The sequence below is a fragment of the Theropithecus gelada genome, chromosome 3 (genome assembly GCF_003255815.1).
Source record: "Theropithecus gelada isolate Dixy chromosome 3, Tgel_1.0, whole genome shotgun sequence".
NCBI lineage: Eukaryota > Metazoa > Chordata > Mammalia > Primates > Cercopithecidae > Theropithecus > Theropithecus gelada.
The window spans coordinates 167,035,865-167,061,654 of NC_037670.1; the positions used below are offsets into that span (position 1 = coordinate 167,035,865).

Below are 25,790 nucleotides of genomic sequence, written 5' to 3' on the forward strand. Positions count from 1 at the left end.
GCCATGTTGGCTGCTTGAAATCTGCCATGGTGGGGATGCTGGTACAACAGAAATTAGGAAATGCTACCAGCCATGCCCCCACCTTCACAGACACCCAGTTTAGCAGCATATCACTGGAGTATTTTCTGATGTCCCTCTTATGCCATGTCTTATGGGGACAAAAGGGCTCAGAATTTATCTCCCCTCTACTCTTGTTCTTAGAAGCCATCATCTAAGCGCTCCTCAATTTTTCCTATTTCTATTCAACTCCCAAATTCTCTTGCTCTGTAGCTCTGTTTTTCCTACAAGCATGTGAATCTAGAACATGATAACCATCTTGAATGTCCCTAAAGGTATCCCTGAACCAGTTCATTATTTACAAATTATCTTTCCTCACATGGAATATTCAGATGCTGGAGTCATTGGGAACAGAGATGGCCAAGCAGCAACTCTAGGTTGTGAACCACGTACAGCCCCGCTATTCTTCTGTGTCACCAACAGACCCTGAAACAAGGACTTTTTTGCTTTGGAAACTAAGCAGCTCCACAACAGTCAGGAATGACTCTGCTTTTACTTTAGGCTGAGAGGTCAGAAGGATCACAATATAAGTATTCTCCTCTCCAAGACTGAGTATGGCCACTCTCCATCTGAGTCCCTGGATGTTGTCCAGAGCTCCCTGAGAATCCCTGCTCTGGGGGCGGAATCACCAAGGTTCATCCTCGCCAGCTCCCCACAGACTGCAGCAGGGCTTTCCTGCCAGGTGCAGGGCACGGGAATGGCTCTGCCTGTCTCTTAGTTAGAAGGAGACCGTAAAATAATGTTTGTATAAGAGGGACTGGAATTCTGGGTCTCCTTTAAAGTATTTGACAAAATTTTCTTTGTTGTTTTATTTTGCCATCTCACCAATGAGGAGAGCAATCCCTTGGTAGTTCTATTGTTTTTGGCACTTAGGAAGGTTTTTGTGGTTAAGCCACATTAAGAAATTGTGCCTTTTTTTTCCTGTTCAGCTATAACCCAAGGCAGTGAAAAAAACAGCAAGAATTTTGAAAGCAGTCACTTGTGCATCCTATGATAAAGGTGTTATGTTTTATTGCCCTCATCTAACTTTCAGTCTAGTGGAAATGAAAAGGCACAGTTAGGAGGCATGTGAGCATGCGATGAGAGAGATCGATGCCAATGGAGAAGTCCGTGCCAATCCCCAATTCTGTGGGATTGAAGGGGAAGGAGAGATGACCTCTCCTTCAGACTGTGCTCAACAAGGAGGGAGAGGGAGTTCATCCATGGGAAGCTGAGGAGGAGCAAATCCCAGGGGCATCTAACTCAGGGTGCAGGAACAAATCCTTGGAGAGGAAAATGGCCTAGTTCAGCTGTCACAGGAGACAGGAGAAAGCAAAGTCATCTAATCCACAGTCCCCAGGCTGATTTGCTTCCTTATGACACTATTTTGCACCAGCGTGTTCTCATCTCCCGCTGTTCCTCTGCCTTGGCCAGAATCATCTCTTCCCTGTTTGCTGCTCAGATCAGTGGATGCGCATTGTACAAGCTGATCATTTCCTGAAACAACCCCTTTGCTAGTCTTAGCTATATCCATCCTTATTTTCTGCATCAGGTACTGCTCCCGCCACCATTGCTTATTGCCTTGTAAGAGGTCTCATTTTATATATTTCAATTTTACTTTTTATTAATTAGACATTTGACTTCACCTTTTGCTGATATATACTGTTGGGGTAACATTGTCATTTTTGGAGGATGTTTTTGTTTAGTGATTCAGATTAAATAATCTCTTTGTGCTTCAGTGTCTGTGTTTTCTTACTATTTAAAACCAAATACTACTTTCTTTCATTCCTCTCATTCTGTTCCTCTTTCTCTAGATGGTAGTTTTAAGGGAGAAAAAGTTAGACTATAACTGGAGCTATGTGGTAAGAGTTATTCAGCATGAGGGTGGGATATTAAGATTGGTAACTCAAAGCAATAGTTAGGGTTAGAACTAATGTTGGAATTAGGGTTTAGGGAAGCTGCTCATAAAACGTGCGGGATGGCACTTCTGGAATATTTTTCCAGCTCACTCTGCAGACACTTCCCAGCATTCCTTGGGCCACTGCAGAATAAACAATGATGAATCCTTCACTTATTGGCCACAAGATGTCACTGTGGTCCACTGGGATCTGAAGGGCTCTGGGGATTCTGGGAGAGCAGCCTAGGAGGGAAAGGGTTAAGAAAAATTAGGGCTTGGATCCAATATTATGCAGATGTTGCAGCAGTTTTCAGTTATTGCCAGGCTACCTACAGCTGTGCAAGAGGTGGGAAGTCCCTCTAATCTTTAATGAGATCTACAGTTGAAGAATGTTGGCCAGGCAGCCTTGGTGTCGGGGCAGGTGTAGACAGAGGAGCAACTGCCTCAGAGGAAAAGGGACAGGTGAAGGGTGGGTTGTGCCCTGATCCCAGTGCATCTCTGCTGCACCTCATCCTCTCTGCATGTCTCAGCAGGTGACAGCTTTAACCTGTTGAGTGTTCTGGGATTCTACAACTTCATAAGTCTTACTGATAACATCACCTTGGCTGAGATTCCATTGGGCACAGAGCATGTGTTCTCTGGAGGACAAAAAATATTGATAACAATTTCTGAAACACCTAAGTAAACAAACTATTGAAGGAAAATGTTAGTAGATGCAGCAAACTGTGGCGTTAGACCTGAAGATAACAGAGTAGTAGAATTATACAAAAGAGACTATACATAAGTCTGTACTAAGTACTTGTGGGCATAGAGCAGTGTTTGAGTCCTATCAGTGTAGATTAAGGAAGGAATTCAGCTATTATCATGACTTTGGCTTGGATGAAAATCCATTAACTCCTCAATTGATTTTCTTGTTAAATATTACAGAATAATATTGAACAAACTTTTTATTTTTATCCAGCCTGTATCCCTCTTTAGCACTAACAGGTAAAGCTGACGCCTCTTTAGCACTAACAGGTAAAGCCAACGCCTCTTTAGCACTAACAGGTGAAGCTGAAAGCAAGGTTTCTTTAGTTTGGATCCATTAACTACAGGACTGTGAGGTCCACAGCTGGGCTTTACAGGGAGTGCAAACCACATGTGCAGGGAAGCCCATGTGTCTGTGCTGTGCCCAACTCCCCTCTGTGAGGCTGCCAAAGGGGGAGGCCCAGGTCACCCAGGACCCCACTCACAAAGAGGAGAGTAAGCTTCTTGCTTGGCAAAAAAATCAATTCAAAAATTGGCCAATCTGTTCAAAGCAAAAATGAAAGGAAAGTCTCAATTGTGAGACTGATGAATGCCCAATTTTCCAAGTTATGAAATTTGTAGCAGCTCATGGTTCTCAGAATGATTTCAACAGCATATGAAGATATTTTTTAAAGTTTTTGTTTGTCTACAGCTTTCCTTGATTTTGGTCCTAGTTGTTTTTCAGCCCACTCATCAGTTGAGCTGATTTTGATGCCAAATTTCAATGTTGCCACTTCAGTCACCAAGCACTATTCACATTCTCCATAACTTATACAGATAGGTGCGTTCCTGTCTTTTCTCATTTTAGTGTGATTCATTTTAAAATTGGGCTATACAGAATACAAACATACATTTGTAAATGACTCCCATATTTTATGCAATTTAGCTGTTTACTTTTTAGTAATACCTTTTATGAAAGCACAATAGAGAGTAAAACAGAAATATTAATACAAGGACATCCTGGTACATTTTGACAAATGCATATGCCAGTGCAACAGTAACTGAAATGATTATGAAAAAATTTCCGTCGTGCAGGAAAGTGTCATCATGCTCCTTTCCAATCAATTTCTATCCCAGAAATAAAAACTTTTCTTATTTATTTCTTTATTTATTTAGAGACCAACTCTCACTCTATAGCCCAGGCTTGAGTGCAGTGGCGTGATCTCAGCTCACTGCAAGATCCGCCTCCCAGGTTCACACCGTTCTCTTGCCTCAGCCTCTGGAGTAGCTGGGACTACAGATGCCCACCACACCCGGCTAATTTTTTCTATTTTTAGTAGAGACAGGGTTTCACCATGTTAGCCACGATGGTCTCGAACTCCTGACCTCATGATCTGCCCGCCTCAGCCTCCCAAATTTTTGGGATTACAGGCATGAGCCACTGCGCCTGGTCCAGAACTTTTATTTTAATTACCATTGACTAGGTTGGTCTGTTCCTGAACTCCATATAAATGGAATCATATACCATTTTTATTGAGTTATTTTCCTCCAAAATTAGCATTTCTGAAGTGTATTCATATTGGTGTATCAGTAGGTCATTCTCTCTTATGACTAATATTCCATGGCATAAATACACCACAGCTTGTTGATCCATGCTCCTGTTGATGGAGATCCACGTTACTCCTGTCTTCAACTATTAGGAATAAAGTTGTTGTGAACATTCTTGTGGAATTCTTTCTTGTGGACATACGCATTCTTTTTTTAAATTTTCTTTTAAGTATAGACATAAGAGTGGAAATACTGACTCAGTGTAGATGTGTGTGCTACGCTTCCATGTCCCCAAGAAAGCTCATGTTGAAATTTGTCAATGTGATGGTATTGGGAGGTGGGACAGTTATGACTAGGTCATGAGGGATCTGCCCTCAGAAAGAGATCAATGCCCTTACTGTGGGAGCGAATTCGTGGTCTTGGGAATGGTTTTCTGATAAAAAGGATGAATTCAGTCATTTCCTCTGACTTCGGTGCTTGCTTCCCCTTTCTACTGCCTTTGATAACAGCAGGAGGCCCTCATCAGTTATAGCCCTTTGATCTTGGACTTCCCACTCTCCAGATCTATAAGCCAAATAATTCCGTTGTCTTTATGAATTACCCAGTCTGTGGAATTTCTCTATAGCAGTAGGAAAGAAATTGAAAGCAAACATGGTGCTGAGAGTGAGGCTGTTGCTATGACAAGTACCTGAAAATGTGGAAACAGTTTTGGTTAATGGCAAACGGGTAATGGATAGAGGTTGGAAGAATGCGGAGAAGCAGACTAGCAAAAGCCTAGACTGCTGAAAATAGAGCATGAAGGACAATTCTGGTGAAATCTCAGGGTGAAATGAGGAACAAGGTATTGGAAATTGAAGTAAATGCCATCCTTGTAAGTAGCAAAAACCTTGGTAAAATTATGTCCTGTTCTAGGACTTTATGGAATAAAAAAATTATGACCCATTTGCTAGGATATCTGCTGAAAGAAGTATCTAAGCGGCTAAGCATTCAGGCTCCTGTGTGACTACTTTCAGGCACCAGGAAAGTTAACCCAGCAAGAAGGGAGCCAAGGGAATAGATTTTGCAAACCAGCACAGATGGTGACCCTACCTCCCTCTGCTGTCCTGTCTCCCATAAGCCAAACTCACTCTAGAGTTAGAGAAAAGGGGAGACAGTTAACATGATACACTGGGGTCAGCTTCTGAAGGCAGGGTGGATCTGGAGGGATTAACATAAACTGTCCAGAGCACTACATATAGGATGGCCTTGAGGATGCTGAGTCCCAAGCTGGTTAGGTCTGTGCTGTGAGCTGATGAGGCCCCAGAATAATTTCTGGGGAAACTGTACTCTTGATAATTTACAGACAATCCAGGTCTGCTTTGGATCTGATCAGATGGACCTGATATTGGGGACTCTGCACCGCTGGCCAGTCAGGAAAGGGGCTGGGAATGTTGCCTGGGACAGGAAAATATGATAAGAAACATTGGTGTGAATCTAGCATCAGAGAGATGATGTGAGGACAGTCAGGAAGAGCTGGAACCTGAGGTTTAATCACAGGCTCCTCACCCTCTGCTGATGGGCAGGTGTGTGAGCTCCAGCATGGAGCACCGCAGCACTAGGTGGGAGGAAGGTGAGAGGGTGATGAGGCAGCCTGTGAGTGGGGAGGTGTAGGCAGAGGATCAACTGTATCATCACAGAAGCTTCTGCCTTCACCCATCCCTCCAGCTCTGCAGGACAGGTAGAGTCCAGGGTCCGTGGAGCACTAGACCTAAGGAAGCCTGCATGGGGAGGACACCGGACAGTGACATCACAGGATGCCCCTCCCATCAGGAAAATCAAGGCCCAGAACTCACTCAACTCTATCCCAGGAGAACCAAGCCCTGCGTCAGGTGCAGTGCTGCCTGCCCCACTGTGCCATGGGCCCCGGGCACCTCTGCTGGGCGCTGCTTTGTCTCCTGGGAGCAGGTGAGTCCTGTGCACTGGACAGCAGCCCCATTCTCAGCTTTCCCACCCCTGTGTCCTCCACTTTACCTTGGGGAGGGCCTCCAGGCTGTCTCCTGGCTCATCCTCCATCTGCTTTTCCCACAGGCTCAGTGGATGCTGGAGTCACCCAAAGTCCCATGCACCTGATCAAAACGAGAGGACAGCAAGTGACTCTGAGATGCTCTCCTATCTCTGGGCACAATACTGTGTCCTGGTACCAACAGGCCCTCGGTCAGGGGCCCCAGTTGATATTTCAGTATTATCGGGAGGAAGAGAGAGGCAAAGGAAACTTCCCTGATCGATTCTCAGGTCACCAGTTCCCTAACTATAGCTCTGAGCTGAATGTGAGCGCCTTGTTGCTGGAGGACTCGGCCCTGTATCTCTGTGCCAGCAGCTTGGCACAGCCTGGCAGAGTCACTGACATTCTGTATATAAACTTCCTGCCTTAGCTTTCACTTGAGAGCTGCAGGCCCCACCCGGGTTCCACTCCTTTAAGTTGTTTGGAAGGCATGTCTTGTGTCCTACCGAGCACGAAGCTCTCCCAACCAACAGAGCCCAGGTTTCCTGTGCTCTGAGAGTGCCCGCTTCTCTGCTGCCTCCTCTTGCAGCTTGTCACTTCCTGGGTAACTTCAGGAGAAGAGTGACTGCTGAGCCCCAGATGTGTGCTTGATTCTTTGCATTTGTTATATAGCTTAGAGCTTTTCAACAGTCTTGCACATCAAACATTCTTGTTCTTCCTTTATAGATGGGAGGCTCAGGGACATTGAGCCATTTTCCCGTGTCTCCTGGCTTGTAAGGACCAGAAGTAGGAAACAAACTAGTCCATACAGTTTCCACCTACTCCCCTGCTCCATCATCACCTTCTGCATCCTGGTCAGTAAGTCAGAGCCCTCACACTGTCCTCTAGTGACCAGCAGGGCCGCAGTTGTCTTCAGGGGTCATTACTATGGCCTCTTCATTAGCAACTTTGAGGAATGTTAAATTTCGCCCTTTTAAAAAATCATTTATATGCATTCCCCATGTCTTTCCCCAGTCTGCAACTTATATTTTAATTTTTATGGTGTTTTTTGATGCACAAGAATATAATTTAATGCAACAAAATAACAATTTTTTCATGTGTAGACAAAAAGCGCTTTCTCATATAAATGTCTAAGCATAGTTTTCTCAATTTACTCTGGTAAAATTTAATTTTTTATTTTCCCCACTAAGAATAAATGTACCTGAAATATATCTTATGTAAGAAGTAAGATAGAGACCTAGGAATGGGAGGGAAGCACACATGTTCAGTGAAGAAGTAATAGCCTGTCAAACAGAGCCCTAAAGTGGACACCAGGAGCTGATGGTAGGTGATGGTAGGAGGAGCTGATGGTAGGTGGAGGGCAAATGGTCACGACCCTAGTCAGTCTGTTGTCTTGTAGAAGAAAGGCAGCCAGGAGCAGAGACCACATGGGTGAAGGTTTATGACTTGACTCTAGGGTGAAGGTTGCAGCAGGTAGAGGGAGGAATAGCAAGCAGAGGACAGAGTCACTGGCTGGCAGGGGCAGTTGGAATCACCAGCTGACTCTACTTACATCCAGGAATTATGTCCCCAACACACAAGTTGAAAAAACTCCCCACTATTGGCCTATTTTTCCCTGACCCTGCCATGACCACCAGACTCCTCAGTGGTGTGGCCTTCTGCCCCCTGGGGGGCAGGTGAGTCCCCTAAAGCCTCTTTCTTGTTTAACCACATCCTAGCCTAAGCCTTTACCTCAGGTCTACATTATTGGAGTTCCTCCTTGGACACTTAACTTCTTTCTTTCATAGACTTTACAGAAGCTGGGACAACCAGATCCCAAGATACCAGAGAACAAAGGCAAGACATGAAGTGGCACGGAGATGCGTGAGACTGTCATCCATGACTACATGTGTAGGCATTAATAGGAGCTGAAGCTGGTGCACAGCTGATTCATCCCAGCACACACTACAGAGAAATCCCTAAGGGTCTGTGCCTTTCTCTCAAAGCCAAATAGGTGGCCTTGGTGTCCAACAGCCTCTCCCAGACCTCTATGCCCTCTTGCACCAGCCTCCTCCCCACAGCCACCTTCCTCTGCACACAGAGCTCAGTGGAAGATACAGGTGGCCTTGTCTTCATGAGACCATGATCCAGGCAGTGGAAGACATTGTCCCATAGGAGTTTCCCCGATACTGCCCAGGCTGAGGCCCTCAGATTTCTGAGCAGCTCTCCCAGGTCAGTCTCAGCTGGACGGGGGAAGGCACGTCACCATGATGTGAGCAGAGGCAGCCTCTCTTCCAGGCCCCTCCTACAGCTCTGGCCTCAGAAGTCCTCTTACTCAGTTGCTCTCAGAAAGGAAAGTTCATTTGAAATTGTTTATTTGCAGACAGCATTGACAACACAAATCTATGTTCTTTTCCCTGTCGGCCTTCACAACTCCATCTTCCCCACATCACTCTCATGTCAGTCCTCAGCCTCCTCCATGTGATGTCTGCTCCCAGCTGTCCTCTCCCTTCCTCTGCACCCTCATCACCATGTCAACCACAGCTGCCCCAGTTCAGGCCATTCCTCATGCGTCATGCTCCTCCCACCAAAGACCTTTCTACTACATGTTGTAACCTCTGGCTCATCACAAGTCTCTTCTTTTTTATTCTTTCTCCAAATCTCAGTTTAGCTACCACCATCTCTAGGGAGACACTCCTTCAACAGTTTTCCTAGGCTGCACCTCCCTATTATAAATGCTCACAGCTTATAATATGCATTAATATTATTAGATTTAGCACCATAGTCATTTTCCCTGACTTTGTGTGACTATTTGACACTTCTCTTGCATTCTAGACTGTAAAATGAATCATTTTACAAATTGTGGATGTTTTGTTCCTCATTTTATTATCAGGACCAACAGTGGTTCCAGGTGCCACTGATCAATCTTGAAAGAATAAAGAACAGATATTGAAAGGCCCTCTGAGTTCCCACATAGACTGTTCCAGAAGTCTGTAAGCATTAAATGGGACCCTCTATCCCTTCACCTCCTAAGATCAAATGAGTCCTGGAAACAGATGAGAAATCCCTGTCATGGATGAGTCACTGGATCCCAAGCCTTTCTACATGACTAAATTTCCTATCTGCCCATCGCCCTCCTGGCTTATCTCCTCATTCAATCTCCTTCCCTCACAGGTGTCCTGGATTTGGGAGTCTCACAGACACAGGGCACCTAATCACTCTGAGAGAGTGATCAGAAACATAATATCAAACACTGGCATTAAAAGGTGATGGAGAAGAAAACAATTGACTTCCCCATTCTCTTAGGAAGAGTTTTTCCAAGGCACAAATATCCCTTTGGGTGGCTTTGAGGCCACAGTGCCTGATACACTGAGCCATATTATGGGTGTCCATTTCCATGAATTGGTGGGCAATGCCAGAGACATAGAGCTCATGGCCACCAGCTTCCTCCAGCCCACACCTGATTTTGGTGCAGGGCACTGAGCAGAGACCTTTGTTTGTTCCCCTCCTTTGCCAGTCAGGAAAGGCTGGTTGTGAGACAGAGGCTCCATTTACAGAGCAGGGCTATGTATTAGTTCCTGAGGAATTGTGAGAGCCATCCTGGGTGGAAATAATCAAATATACAGTCACTAAGGATGGTCCACAGATAGAAGGAAGCCCCAATTTTGCCAGAATGATTTGCATCCAAGTTTTAAAGACGAATGAAGTTTTACCTCTTAGGCAATAAAGACCAAAAATAGAGTAGCTATTTTAAATAATTGAACCTTATGCAGACCAAAGTCAGAACATCTTTCCTAGGGCAGTATTTTCTTCCACCCACTCGCTAAAGCTGCATTTGAGAAAGCTGTGTGCTGTTAATAAATGCTGGAATATCATTACAATCGACATCATAATACTACTACTAATTGGATCAGAAACATAAGCTTGAAAAATGTAAAACGAGCTCTCACTGAGTTTGGAAATGTAGGCACTAGAGGGTGCCCATTTCTCTTCCTTTTCCAATCAGGGGGCTATTCAAAGCCTGTTCTAGAACAAGGGGTGAGATCCTCCACTTCCCTGTGGTGATCAGACTTTCAGGGGTAGAAGCCTTATTAGTTCATAATCAGCACAAACCAACCTCACCATCAAATGTATCGACCTCGATGCTCACCCTTCTCAGCAGTCAGAGACTGGCTGTGTTCACCAGGAGCTTGCACGCTTTTACTTTATCCTCGGTTTATTACAAAAAATGGGCCTCTATAGGGGGTTCCATAAACAGAAACTCTCTATACTTTGCCCATTTAGAAACTACAAAGTCTGACACCAGATGAAAGGTGTAACTTAAAGCTTGTATGTGGTGAAGATTTTTAAATAAACAAATTAAATAACATATAAAGAAGATTTCAATAATGCTCTCAAATCCAATCCCACCTTCCATTGGTAACCAATATTAACGCTCTGGTTTGCTTCTTTTCACCCCTCTTTTCTGTGTTCATGCATACCTTTCTATCCAAGTACACCTACAGAAAATGGGTTCACCTGTACACTTTACCTGTCACATGCATACTCTTCTGTTAATATACCTTGGTCTTTATTTTTCCAGATTGGTTGATATAGACCTACCTTGCTCCTATTAGCTGCTTCATATTGCATAATGAGGGTAGACAGGTACATTCGTGCTCTATTTTCTGACTCCTAAATTCTGCTAGATCTTTTCTAAAGTGACTGAATGGCCTATTTATGCTTCCTGGTTCTCCTCACTCCAGCACTGAGTTGATGATTCCAGCTTTTCCATCACTCATAGTCCTGGCAGGTCTGAGAGCTCCATTGGTTTCTCCTGCATGAGGAGACAGGAAGGGATAAAAGGATAGACATTTATCAAACCTACCAGAGACTACACAGTATCTCAGTTAATCCTCATAAAGCATTGAAGGGAATGTTAGTCTTGTTTTATAGATGAGGCCAAATGAGGTTAAAGTCCAGGAACGGTAATGAATGGCCTTGCCCATGGTCTCCGAGCTAATAAATGTTGGAGCCAGATGAAGGACAGTCAGCTAGCTTCTGTGTGGGATTGATAGAGGGGTCACTGGAGTTTGAGGGAGGGGAAGTCCAGAACCATCCGGGTTTTTTTTCAAATTGGACACCAGGGGTAGGGCGGTCTGTGTACCCTACAGCACTGCAGGTACAAGTATCATGGTGTTGGCAGTGGGGAGGTACTAGCCAGGTAAGTGGTTATTGGTCTGGAACCAGAAGATCAGAGCTTTGAAAAAAAATTATTCCCTTCACAAGATGTAGAAGAGACATCAATGTGGATAAACTAAGCCAGGGAGCTCTGTGAAGAGTTGTTAAAATGAGGGATAGAGAAGCAACTAAGTGGTCACTTCCCATACACTAAATGTAGAGGAAAACAATGTTAACTAGAATCCCATTTGATTTTAGTCAGTTTTTCTTTTAAGTAGTTGGAAGGTGGGATAATTTATTTTCAAGGTTAAGTGAACACCTATACATCTCCTTTGCTTTTTGAAGGCTGGTGACGAAGGGAAAAATGGCACGGCCAATGGAGTCACAGTTTAATAAATATCTCAGAGTTCAAAGAGAGACTCTCATGGGGCAGAAATTGGCAAATGTTCCTGCATTCTAAAATTGGGTAAATCTTATTTTCTTTGAATCACAGAAAAGGAAGCGCAGGCAGTGGGGTGGGACAGTTGGGAAGACGGCAGAGTGGCCGCAGGCTGTCGAAGACAAAGGACATGTTATATCAAATTCTAAGCTGTGCAGCTGTGATGCAACCCTCTTCCTTCTCCTAATGGATTTTTTAGGTCTCAGCACAGATGCACACCTGAGGGAGTGATTTCTTTGGAAATGAACGACAAATAGCTGTGTTAGTAACAAGTCCACCTTCCAAAGCACACCTGGAAATGGAAACAAGATTATTTCTAAGGCCTTTTCTACTCTAAGAGTCTCTAACTTGTTGGCAAGTTGAGAGGTGAAAGGGTGAAAGGGTGTTGGCTGGGTCTAGGAGAAGGTGATGAGCTCAGGAAATAGACAAAGAGAAATCCCAGGGGAAAGCTTATGAAACCCTGGAGGAATCACAAGTCAAATTTCTCCCAGAAGATGGTGGCAGTGACTCACCTTCAGGTACAATTTGCTGGTGCTACAGAGCTAAGATGGACTTAGTGTGTTGGCAGTTTGCAAAATCTGGGCCATTTGGTCATTTTCTTTAGGTGCTTTTTAAAGTGAAGTTTTACTTCCAATATTGACCTGATGTGTGAGTCCGTTCTTATGGGGGTTAGGGTTAAAGTTACTCTATTACTTGAGTACCCATGAAGTATTATTGGTCATGGAATGAGCAGGATTATCAGGAGTAGAAGGGGTAGGGAGAGGGAGAACTGTTAAGTGAAGCAGTAGGGTTGAGTGAAGAGTATTTTAGATATACGAGTACATACAGGGATCAAATCCCAGGTAGCCCCCAGCCCCTATGGAAGGAAGGTCAAGATTTGACAACTGGGAGAGTCATGATTACACCATGCAGCTTGATCAAGGAATGAGAAAGCTTTCTAGACAAATGACAGGTAATGACCCACACTGTGAATCGGTATTGAATGTGAGATATTAAAATATATTAATATATACACTCATATATCTAAAATAAGAAGTCCACCTTACAAACCCTGAAAATATAACTCTGAAAACATAAACCCTCACTATTACAGGATGTGCGGGTGGTTTCAGACCTGTGAAGACCTTCGAACAGGATTAAAATCCAGTAGGCAGAGGTCTCTGATTCTTTGTTAGCTACAGAGGAAGATGTGCTATGATGGACACCTAGGGGGTCTTCCCATCCCCATTCCCATCCCCATCCCAGATCCACACCTAGAGGCGGGTCAGGCAGCACAATTCAGAGAACCACCAGAAAACCTGTGAGAATAGGGATCTACTCTGAATCCAGCTTCTCTCAGCTCTGTACCCCTTGCTGTGTAGGAGTCAGTGCAGGAGAAAACTGACTGGGTGGGAAGAAAAGGGACCTTGAACCATGCCGGGGAGATCTGTGAACTGTGACATGAGCAGCAACAGCACCACCACAGACACACACTTGCCAGGCACAGGTTCATGACAGATCCTGGCCTCTTGCAGCACCAGAGCTCCGAACGGCCTCTACCTGCTCAGTCTCCCATGGGATCCAGGCTCTTCTCCTGGGTGCTGGACATGCCTTGGTTTCTCAAAACTAAGTGTGTACTGGATGCACCTGGGGGAATCTCAGCTCTAAGTATGCCAAGCCTTGCCAGAGGAACCATGTATTTTGAAAACGTACGGGGTCTGTGTTAAAAACAACAATTTCCCTTTCAGAGCATGAGGGGATTCCACGTTCCTCTGCTCAATTGTGCTTTGTCTCCTGGAAGCAGGTGGCTCGAGAAACCTTTTTGGGAAATCCCTGTCCCTGCAACTGCTGTGCCTCAGTTCCAAACATTCCCTATACAGCCTCATAGGTCCTAGCTCCAGGTTCTATCTCCATTCATGACCCTGTGCTCACACAGACCTCTTGAAAGCAGGTAACGGGGATGGAGCAGTAACAGGTGTGAATACATGCTACTTTTGGCATCATCTATGGGAAGCAATGTCAGCTGGAAATGCACCAGCATGAATTTTATACTATTGTGATGTAGCACTTCTGAGATTGAAGGTACAATGGCATTTTCCAAGCTGGTCAACCAAACATCTCACTCCATAAGCTGGACACATGTCCCCAGGGGCGTGGGATTCTGTGGGTCTCCTTTTGCCAGCAGCAAAGACCTTGCTCAACCATCTCCTCTGCTTTGCTTCAAACTTTTCCTCCACTTTGCAGGATCTTCTCAAATCTGGGTCTAACTTGCCTGCAGTGAGAGGAATTGTGACTATTGTCCCTCACATGAAAGACGGTGCCCATGGAGTTTTGAGAGTTAAGTTAGGAATGAAAATGAGAAATTAATTGCTCATAATACAGACTGTTAGGAACCCCAAGGATTAATTCAACTCCCTATTTTTTAATTGTACTACTCCCATCAGAATGTCAAGGGTAAAACAGTTCTGACTCTTTCTAAAGGCTGTGGAACATTTATTTATTTCAGAGGTGACTTAGAAACACAGGAGGTGTCGTGATAAGTAGTGGAGACAAAAAAGAAACAGTATTAAGATGAATACATTCATATGGGGAATTGTTTAATTGTCTTTTTTTAACCTTTAGAATGAGTTGAAGATCCCAACTCAGCTTGGTGCCTGCCGGAGGCAACATTTCTTCCTTGCCCCTCTGAGCTGTGAATTCAAACTCTTTCAGGAAAAAGACCAGCAATTCTCTCCTTCACTTCCCAAACACCTCCCACTCCTACCCAGACCATGGACGGGCAGGAAAATGCAGGAACAGAGCCAGAAACAGGAGATCTCCAAGGAAGGTTGACAGTCAGTACTGGGATCTTCTGTGTAAAGTGCTGTTGAAGCAGCCAGGTGGCACGTCCAGCCGACAAGGTGAAAGGAATAAGAGAAGCGAGAAGACTTCCCAGAGGTGGAGGGTGGAATGTGGGCAGCAACCCCCTGGAGGGCTGAGTGGGGAAAACAAAGCCGACCTAACAGAAGCTGTGTGTGTGGAAACCCACTTCTGACTTATCACTTTTCATGAATTCTATGCTTCACGGTGTTACACCGTTTATTGTTTCTGATGAGTGACAGTAATTATTTTCTTTCTTGCTGGTACATAATAAAGTGGTGTGCATCAGATTTGCTGCTATCTTAGACTTAATTAATCAGTATCAGGTGATCCTAAGGCTCAGTGATGTCACTGTGGGAACTGCTCTGTGGGGACAGGGACGTCCCTCCTCCTCTGCTCCTGCTCACAGTGACCCTGATCTGGTAAAGCTCACATCCTGCCCTGACCCTGTCATGGGCACCAGGCTCCTCTGCTGGGTGGCCCTATGTGTCCTGTGGGCAGGTGAGTCCTTAGAACACCAAGCAATCTCATTGTGTCTGTGTGTGTGCGCGCGTGTGTGTGTGTATGTGTGCGTGATGACTACAATTGTTTTCCTCCTGTTCCCAACTTCTATCTCCACAGATCACGCAGATGCTGGAGTCTCCCAAGACCCCAGACACAAGATCACAAAGACGGGACAGAATGTATCTTTCAAGTGTGTTCCAATTTCCGAACACAACTGCCTTTACTGTTACCGACAGACCCTGGGGCAGGGCCCAGAGTTTCTGACTTACTTCCAGAATGAAGCTCAACAAGACAGATCAGGGCTGTTCAGTGATCGGTTCTCTGCAGAGAGGCCTGAGGGATCTGTCTCCACCCTGATGAACCAGCACACAGAGCAAGGGGACTCGGCCATGAATCTCTGTGCCAGCAGCTTAGCCACAGCATGGCACAGTCGCCTCCTTCTGTTCACAAACACTCAGGCACTTACTTCTCCTTCCAGCTCTCAGAAGCCCTGAACAAAGGAGCTGCCCTGCTCTTTCCTCAGCAAGGAGAATGAATGCATTTGGAACTTCAGGTGTTCTTCTGATACTAGGAGGTCAGAAAATAACCTCTGAAATACAGGAACAGGGAACACTAGGTAGTAATAATTGTGGCTTATGGATTTCTGGGATTCCTTGCATATAATTGAAATTTCTATAATTAGGATATAACAGAGCTTAGTCTCAGGGATAGTGACTAACTAAATATTCTCTTATAGAACTATGAAGTTTCAGCACATTCATATTAAACTACTGTTACCACGTGGTCACCACCTCAGACCTACAATCTACCAAGGAGTGGGGAAGCCAAAAGCAAACACTGTTAAGGCCATTTACATTTACAGCTACCCTTGGAAGACAATTGGAATATTTAGTAAGAATTTCCATCAAAATCAATTATTCAGAAATAACTATTACATACAATAATGCATATTAACTCATGTTTATACATTGCTTTTTTCCTTCTGAAAATCTTGTAGTCATTCTGTGTTTAATTTCCTTCTTCTCCAGTCTAACTTAAAACAAATAGAAATACAAATTGAGATTGGTTTCATAAGATAAATCCCACCTGGGAAGGTGTTAAAAGGACACAATTCAAAGAAGACCTGAATAAAATTATATCAACCACGTAGGATTCTTTGAGGTTTCCAAAGAAGATGTACCAATTACATTCCCATGAGAGGTATATGAGAGTTTTGGATGGAATTTTTTTCTCTCTCTCTCTGTAGATTAGTTTTTCCCTCTACTACTAGTTTCTCTTGATAAACAGAAGTTCTTAAGTGACAATCACTCCATGTTTCTCCCGTTTCAGTTAGTGTTTTGTATTTTGGTGTCCACTTTAGGAAATCCTTGCTTACTTCAAAATGATCATGTTTTCTTATATTTCCTTCTAAAATCTTTATATTTTCCACTTTTCACACTTAGACTCACAATTGAACTGGAATTAATTCTTTGCAGGTGATATGAGGAAGAGGTCAAGTTTTATTTTTCCAAATGATTATTCAATTTACTCAATACTATTTGTTAAGTGGTAATAGTTTCATCATCACCCTGTAATACCACTTTTGTCATAAGTCAGTCATTATACATGTGTGGCCTTTTTTCTCGGATCTCTATTTTGTTATATTGGTCTGTTCTATCAGTTCTTGCACTGATAATACACTGTCTTACTACAGCTTCATCCTCATTCTTAATATCCGGTAGAATAATTTCTCAAGCTTTGTTCCTTTTTATCGAGTGTTCTTGAGCACTCTTGACACTCTTTTTCATATACATTTTAAAATCAGCTTGCCAAATTATTCAAGAAAAAGATAACAACTGCTGGGATTTTTGTTTTTGTTTTTGTTTGTTTCCAACTGACTTAAGTGCATCGCAGAACAAAGGTAAAAATATTAATAGAAATATAAAAATATCTAACACCCAAAAATATAAAATACAAAATATCTGGCATCAATCAAAAATTACCTGCAAAGAAGCATGAAAAAAGGATCCATAACGAAGAGAAGGATTAATTAATAGGAACCAAGTCAGAAATGACAAATTGGCAGACAAAGAAAGGCAAACAGTTATTGTAACTCTGGTCTGTAAGTTCAAAGCTTTGTAGAGATGGGGAAAGGCATAATGAGGTCCAAACAAAGCTTCTAGAGATAAAAATTACAATGTCTGTTATGAAAAATATACTGGATGAAGTTAACATCAGATGAGACATTACAGGATAAAATATTAATAAACTTGAAGAAATAAACAATTCTTAATAAAATACAGAGAATAAGAGGAGGTCATCAGTAAACTGAGGGACAACTTTAAGTAGCTTAATATGTAATTAGAGTCCCAAAGGCAAATTTTTAAACTTAAATTTATTTAAAGGATAATTGGTTATTTACACTGAAATAATTCCAACACACTGCAGGGATTCTAATATATGCAAAAGTAAATCTATAACAAGACTAGCATAAAGACAGGTGAGGAATAAATAAACACATGTATCATTGGAAGGTTTCCATAATCTGAGTGAAGTCACTTGAAAGTAGACTGTGTTAAAGTAGAGATGCATACTGAAAATCACAGAGCAACCACTAAGATGACAAAACACAGCCAACACAATACAGAGTTATAAAAACGCTCAAATAATCCATAAAAAACAACATAAAAAGAAAAAAGGAATATAGAAGCGATGGGATTGATAGAAAACAAATAGAAGATGATAGACACAAAAGTAACCACATCAACAATCACATCAAATCTAAATAATCTAAAAGCACAGATTGTACTATTGAGTATTATTACATACTATCAAAAAACAACTATATGTTGCTTATCAGAATACTACAAAGACTCATAATGTAAAAAAATAAAACAAAAGTATGGAAAAAGATGTACTACGCCAACACCAATTAAAGGAAAGCTAGAGTAGTTATGTTAATATCAAACAAAATAAATTTCAAGCAGAGAATATCTGAGATAATGAAAGTCATACCCTAATGACAAAAGTATTGGTCTATCAAGAGGTCTTAACAATCAAATACTTATGTACCTGAAAATGGATCTTCAAGATACCAAGGCAAAAACAGAACTGCCAGGAGAATTAGACAAATCCACAATTACAGAGATTTCAATACCCCTCTTTCAGTAACTGGTTTAATGAGTTGACAAAAACAAAGGTGAGTAAGGATACAGAAGATATGAACTACACCAACAACCCACTTGACTTAATTGACATTTACAGAACACTTCATCCAATAGTAGCAGAATACATGTTCTCTTGGAGAGCGCACCGACTGTGTGCCAGCATGGACTATGTACTCTGGGCCATAAAACAAGCATCCATGCATTAAAAGTATTCAAGTCAAACCAAGTGTGCTTGCTGGTCACAGTAAAACTTCATTAGAAATCAATAAGAGAAAGATTTCTGGAAAAGTCCTAAATATTTCAAAATTAGATAATAGTTGTCTAAATAACTCATACGGCAAAGAATAAATCAAAAGATAAAAGATAATTTACAATTATTTTAATAGTATCTTTTGGTCATTTTTTTTTTCTTTTTGACCAAATACTGGTGAGAATGAAGATAAATGGATAAATGAGATTTTTTTTTTTTTTTTTTGAGACAGTGTGTCACTCTGTCACTGAGGCTGGAGTGCAGTGGCGCGGTGTCGGCTCACTGCAACCTCCGTCTCCTGGGTTCCAGCAATTCTCCTGCCTTAGCCTCCTGAGTAGCTAGGATTACAGGCGTCCACCACCATGCCTGGTTAGTTTTTATATTTTTAGCAGTGATGGGGTTTCATCATTTTGGGCAGGCTGGTCTCGAACTCCTGACCTCAGGTGATCCACCTGGCTCGACCTCCCAAAGTGCTGAGATTACAGGTGTGAGCCACTGTGCCTGGCCCAGCCCTTTCTTTTTTGGGGGGAGAGTAAATTGTAAAATCCTTTTTGTCTAGTAATTTAGCAACAAACATCAAAAGAGTTAAAATTGCTAACAGTCCTTGACTCAGAGTGTTTTTTGTTTAATGCATTTATTTTAAGGAAATTGCTATATATGCATAAAATGTTTGAGAATGTTCAAAAGAAAAGAGTTATTTTAAACTGAACAAATATAAAAATATATCAAAGTTGGTAGGATGCTGCCAAAGCAGGACTGAGAGGAAAACTGAAGGACAGGGGACAATTTTCTATTCATTCTGAGGCCAGAACTACCCTGATACCAAAATGAGACTAAGAGATTCCAAGAAAGCTACTACTATCTATCTCTCAGGAACACAGATTCAATGATCCTTTTACAATTACAGCCTAGAGAATCCAACAATATGTAAGAGGGATAGTACAACATGGTCAAGTAGGGTTTATCTCAGTAACACAATGTTGGTCTGAAATTTCAAAGAACAGACTATATCATTTACCTTATCTGTAGTAAAAATATGAAAACTATATGTTATCTATAGATAAACATTTGATAAAATTCAACATCCTTTCTTGATGAAAACTGTTATCAAACTCAGAGTAATAAGAAATTTTTTTCCCCTAAAAAAGGACATTTATGACATCCCATGGTTAAACAGGAGAATATTTTTGCAAGCAAACTGTGATAAGTCAAAGATGCATATTGTAATTCCCAGATCAAATACTAAAAACAGCAAAAAGAGGATAAAATAGTCTTTTTAGCAAATAGTTCTAGAAAAATGGCATAATACGGAAAAATAATGAATCTCTAGCCTTATCTCACTCCATAAACCAGATGTGGGCAAACTATGGCCTCGGGGCCAAATTTGGCCTCTGTCTGTTTTCATACAGCTCAGAAACTAACAATAATTTTACATTTTTAAAAGATTTTAAAAAAGCAAAAATTAAAGAAGTAAAAAATAAAAATATAAGATATTCAAATTTCAGTAAACATAAATGAAGTTCTGTTGGATCATGGCCCCAGTCATTCATGTATATATTGTCAATGGTTGCTCTTGCACTACAATGGCAGAGTTGAGTAGTCGACACAAATACCGCATGATGCACAAAACTAAAAAATTTATTATCTCACCCTTTACAGGACAACTGCTGACCCTTCCTATAAACAAAAATTAGTAAGAGACACACAAAAATCCCAGATAATCAAAAAACTAGAACCCGAAAGCTTCTGGAAGAAAACATAGCAAGCTCTCTTCATGATCATGGGGTAGGCAAAGATTTCTTAAAGACAAAAGAATGTTCTAACCATAAAAAAAGCAAATTGTTCTTTATGCAAATCCCAAAAAGTTCTTCAAAATATATTAAGAAAAAATAAACGTAATCTGAGAAAGGGCTGGATTCATATTATAAAGAATTCCTACACATCAATCATAAAGAAGACAATTCACTAAAAACAAAAAATTGACTAGAGTATTAAAAAAATAAAAGATATATAAGTAGGCAGTTTCTTTTCATGAGACTAATGTGCTTATTTCTCCAGCTTAGGTGGTTGTTTCACTGATAGCAGGTCACTGTCAGCTGCCTCCAGGAATCACCTTTGGTTAAAGGGAATGCTTTGCCCAGGTCTCACCCCATTCCTATGGCAGCTGGCATTTAATGACTGGCTGATATCTCCTTTCCTACACCATTATTTGATGAAATTTAAAATTTAAATTAAAATGTAAAAGTTTTGGTTCTTGTTTAGAAAAACATTTGCTTTTCCCTCACTACCCTGTGCAAAAGATGAGTTTGAGGCAGGTAAACCTGAAATCAGCAAGAGCTGGAAGCACCCAGCCTCCCTAGTCAGGGTCCTTAGCGCTTCATCATAGTGACTACACACTGGCCACTTGAGGGCACTGTGGATCCACTGAGTGGGCCACTGATAGCGCTGTCTGGGAGAGAGAGGGTTAAGAGAGACAGTCTTGATTTCGTCTCTGTATCAGGGATATTACTAGATGAACCGGAGGTAGTGCTGGCACAGGAAGAGTTAATCATAGCCTTATCAGATCAACTGATATGCATGTGTATTTGTCATGACAGGAAGCCATGAACTGCAGCCTTATGTGACCTCTCTAGGTGCCTAAGTTTGACAGGGAGTGTGGGGAGGGTTTCAGCAGGGCAGCCTGGATAACCCAAGCCAGGCAGAGACAAAGGAGCATCTGCCTCAGATGAAACTCTCAGAAGCTGTAGGGATGGCTGTCTGCCCAGAAGCCTGCCTCTCACCCCTTGCTCAGCACAGCTAGCTTCCCCTGCCCTGCAGGAAGCTGGACAGGATGGGGGAAAGCCTGAGTTAGCTGAGTTAGTCCTGGGGTACAGGGTGCCTATGGGAGCCTACAGGACGATGACATCAGAACAGTGACATCACAGTAAAAACCTCCAAAAACGGTGAGGAGGAGCAAAAGCCCTGCTTTCTCACCCCAGGAAACCAGCACCCTGAGAAGGGAGATGCTTAGTCCTGACCTGCCTGACTCTGCCTGGAACACCAGGCTCCTCCGCCATGTCATGCTTTGTCTCCTGGGAGCAGGTGAGTCCTGAATACAGGTGGGACATCCCTGCATCCATAGCATTCGATTGTTGCTGAAGTATCAAACTCTCCTCAGCTGAGTCTTCAGCTTGTCTCCTTCCTCCACAGGTTCAGTGGCTGCTGGAGTCACCCAGTCCCCAAGGCACCTGATCAAAGAAAAGAGGGAAACAGCCACTCTGCAATGCTATCCTATCCCTGAACACGACACTGTCTACTGGTACCAGCAGGGTCCAGGTCAGGGCCCCCAGTTCCTCATTTCGTTTTATCAAAAGATGCAGAGAGAAAAAGGAAGCATCCCTGATCGATTCTCAGCTCAACAGTTCAGTGACTATCATTCTGAACTGAACATGAGCTCCTTGGAGCTGGGGGACTCAGCCGTGTACCTCTGTGCCAGCAGCTTAGGCACAGCCCTGCAGAATTACTGGCTTTCTGTACCCAAACCTTTCTGTCTCAGTTGGGGATGTAACAGGGAGAAGGAGGTGGGGGCTGCCACACAGCTTTAGCCAAGCCCCAGAGATGCTTCTAGTTCTTTTCTAACGTTTTCCCCCATCCTGCTGAGCTCAGTGAGAGCTCCTGCACTTGTGCACTCCAGACCCACTGGAAGTTCTCACATCTTAGCCAGTACTTTTCAATTCCTAGCAAGCGGTGGGAGCTCCTACTCTGTGCCAACATATGGGCATGTGTTTTAGTGTATTTTCTGTTGCCATACAGAATAGCTGAGATTGGGTATTTTATAAATAAATGAAATTTGCTTCTTATAGCTCTGGAGGCTGGGAAGTCCAGGGTCAAGGACCCACATCTGGTAAGGATCTTCTTGCTGGTGAGGACTCTGCAGAGTCCTCAGGTGGCACAGGATATCACATATGAGGGGGCTCATGAAAGATGGCCAAACTGGCTTTTATAACAGACCCACTCTCATGATACCCTACCCATTCCCTCTATAACCCATTAATCCATGAATGGATTAACCTTCATGAGGGCAGAGTCCTTAAGACCTAGTCACCTCCCAAAGGTCCTACCTCTCAATGCTGCTGCATTGGGAACCAAGTTTTCAATGTATAAATTATTTAGGAACACAGTCAAATCATAGCAGTGCACATTGTGGTTTTTTTCTTTTTTGAGACAGGGTCTCACGCTGTCACCCAGACTGGAGTGCAGTGGTGTGATCATGGCTCATCGCAACCTTGAGCTTCTGGGTTCAAGCAATCCTCCTGCCTCAGCTGCTTGAGTAGCTATGACTACAGGGAAACATCACCTTGTAGTGACGTGTCCCCTTGCCTGGCTAATTTTTTTTTTAATTTTTATTTTTTGTAGAGATGAGTCCTTGTCATGTTGTCCAGATTAGTCTCAAACTCTTCAAATGATCCTCCTGACTTTATGTGTTTTAATGCAAAGATAGACATTAGTATATCCACTTTAAAAATGAAGATTTCAGTGTACTATTTTATAGATACAGAACTGTGCCTCATGAACTTCTCAAGTATTTCATATTTCTAAGGATCAAAGCCAGGATCCAAACCTACGACTCCATGCCTCCAAAATAAAACTTCTAAAATTCTATAGTGTTTCCTGGGCCTTGGTCAAGAAGCTACAGCAAAGCACTATTCTTCCATCTCAAGACTAGCCAAGCAGTAGAAGAGGGTCACATATTATGGAATGTGGTTACTATGGCTTATGGCCTGCCAACCTCCAGGACATATAACTTCTGGCCAGAGAATATTTGTCCTGTCTTAGTTCCATATAGAATGGGGCCACAATATGTCCTAATATAGACGTATAGTGACAAGGGGCATTTCTAATACATCAGAGGGTTCAGTCAAGGAAATAGAATCCTCTAGGAATTCCAAGGAGAATAGGAGTTAATACAGGGAATTAGTGGTTATAAACCACTGGAAGGCTGAGAAGTGGGAGGTTCTCAGAAGGCTGAAGCTTGCCCTTAGGTCCACCACTAGTGATCAGAAAGGCTGAAGTTGCTACTTTTGCCCAGGTCAGGGACTACTGGAAATAGCTGAGAGTCACAGTGGTCTTGCAGTGACCAAGAGGGGGATTCACAAGAAAGTATCCAGAGGTCATTGCAAATCCACCTGTCTGTTGCTGTCAGATAAAAGTCTTTATTCTGCTTCCAACTTTTCCACAAGTATAGCTTATTGGGGGAAGCAAAACTGTTTTCAGAAACTTGCTCTCAGGAGAATCTGGGACATGTATTTTCAAGTCTTCTAGCTCTTGCAATAAGAGATAGAGAGAGATTGTTGGAGGACATTTAAGGGTACTCAGTGCCAATAGACAAGCATCAGCACACCCAGCTATGCAGCAGAGAAATGGAAAGCGGGAGAATAAATTTTATATTTTCTGTCAACTTGTCCATGAAAATTTATTACATGTATATATATAGTTTTGCTGTTGTCATTTAGTTGTTGTTCACTTGTTAATTTATTCAGTAGATATTCCTGGAATACCTATTATGTTAAAAATTTCCTTGGAATACAGAAAATGAGATGTAATTTTTCAAATTACACATTTTGTCTTTAAGAAATCTAAAGTCTGGCAAGATAATATATTCCTAATTATTCATACATGCATTTACAACGTATGAGAGTCATTTGAATCAGTCAGTTTTCTGGTGTGAAACAGATGACACATTCAAAAAGGCTGAAGTGAAAACAATTTAATCAAAGGACTGTGTTCAGAGGGATAAACAGACTTAGGGACACAAGGAGTGTTCAAGGGACCAGGGGTTTCCAGCACACTGAGAAGCCAGTACCACTCCTGCGCCTATGGAGAAAGGGGTGGGAGGGAAATGCTGTGTTCCTGGAGGTGCATGCAAGTAATGAGAAAAGTTTTCCAAAGGGAGGAACTCAGGACCAGAAGCTAGGAAGGGGAAGCCCAGATATTCTGAACTCTCTCTTCACTACCCTTCACTGTCCAGCTGGTGTCTGCCATTGGAAAGCCCAGCTGAAACCTTGGATAGCACCCTTTGCTGAAATCAGTCTTCAGGGGCACAGCCCAGGGCAGTACATGGCAGGGAGGCGAGAGTGGGTTGCGGGGAGCGTTGGGTGCACATGTACAACAACCAGCACAGCAGCTACCAAGTGTATGATGTGCCATTTGCAGATGCATATGCAAGTACACAGTGGACAGACCAACTTAATTCTACCTCTTTTATGTGAACTTACAGAAAATTCCCTTGTTGATTGCTAATAACAAGCAATATTGTTAATCCCATTTTCTCTGGGCCATATACGAAGTACATTATTTCAATTAATTTCTTAAGAACTTCATAAGGGAGAACAATTCACTCCCATATTACAGGTAAAAAACTGTTAGAGAATTTAGATAATTTTCTAAAGGAGGTACAGCTAACAAATATTGAACTTGGACTCACACCTAGGCCATACTAACTTTCAACCTATGCTTGAAGTTACTCCACCCTATACATTTTGGTAGAGGAAGATACCTTCAACAATGGAAACATTGACCCAAATGTCCCTTTTAGAAACAATGCATCTGACACAAATCATTTGAATAACATCTTTCACGTGGGAGGCTACATGCTAAAGAGGAAGGTCCTTGGAGATGAGGAGACCTCAGTGGTTCATATTCTGATTCCTTGGGTCAGTGACTTGAAAAACATTTAGCTAAGTTTTGTCACTTGTAAACTGAGGCCAGTAATATATGTCTTACAGAAATTTTAAACTTGTAAACAAGACAAAGTCTAATACATAGTATAGGCTCAATAAATCTTAGGTCCCTATGAATTTTCTGACAAATCTCTAGTCGAGCAGTTATTTACTTTGTGCAATCTGGTAACAAAGGCAGACACGAATTACTTTTGTCTGATTCACCTATGATTCAGACACAAAGTCATCTAAAATGCCGATATAGTAGTCTGATCATTCACTGGTAAAAGTAACATAAACAGTTGTGCCTTAAGAGAAAGTGAAAAATGTTGCATCTTACAGCATTTCCTGCTTGATACTGAGTCTGATATGCAAGGTGTGATGCTCCCAGAAAGGTGTGAATTCAGAGCAATCCTGACGGATTCCATCTCCTGTTGCTCCAGCACAAACTCAATATTGTACCTTTATCCTGGTTTCCTCTCTCCCTATTTCATTCTCCCATCTCTCTTATTCCTAATTCCTGAGATCCTTTCCAAAGCAAACTACTTTCACCAAAGCCCACGTCTCAAACTTTGCCTTCAGGGTTAG

The 25,790-nt window shown here is 42.4% G+C and overlaps 2 gene segments (V, D, J or C); both read left to right on the top strand.

Moving 5' to 3' along the window:
- Nucleotides 1–14,768: 14,768 nt before the first annotated feature.
- LOC112621719 lies at nucleotides 14,769–15,602 on the top strand. The segment is given in 2 exon segments: nucleotides 14,769–15,105; nucleotides 15,226–15,602. Coding segments are annotated over 2 exon segments (426 nt in total).
- Nucleotides 15,603–21,239: 5,637 nt separating this feature from the next.
- LOC112620212 lies at nucleotides 21,240–22,155 on the top strand. The segment is given in 2 exon segments: nucleotides 21,240–21,585; nucleotides 21,694–22,155. Coding segments are annotated over 2 exon segments (474 nt in total).
- Nucleotides 22,156–25,790: the final 3,635 nt, after the last annotated feature.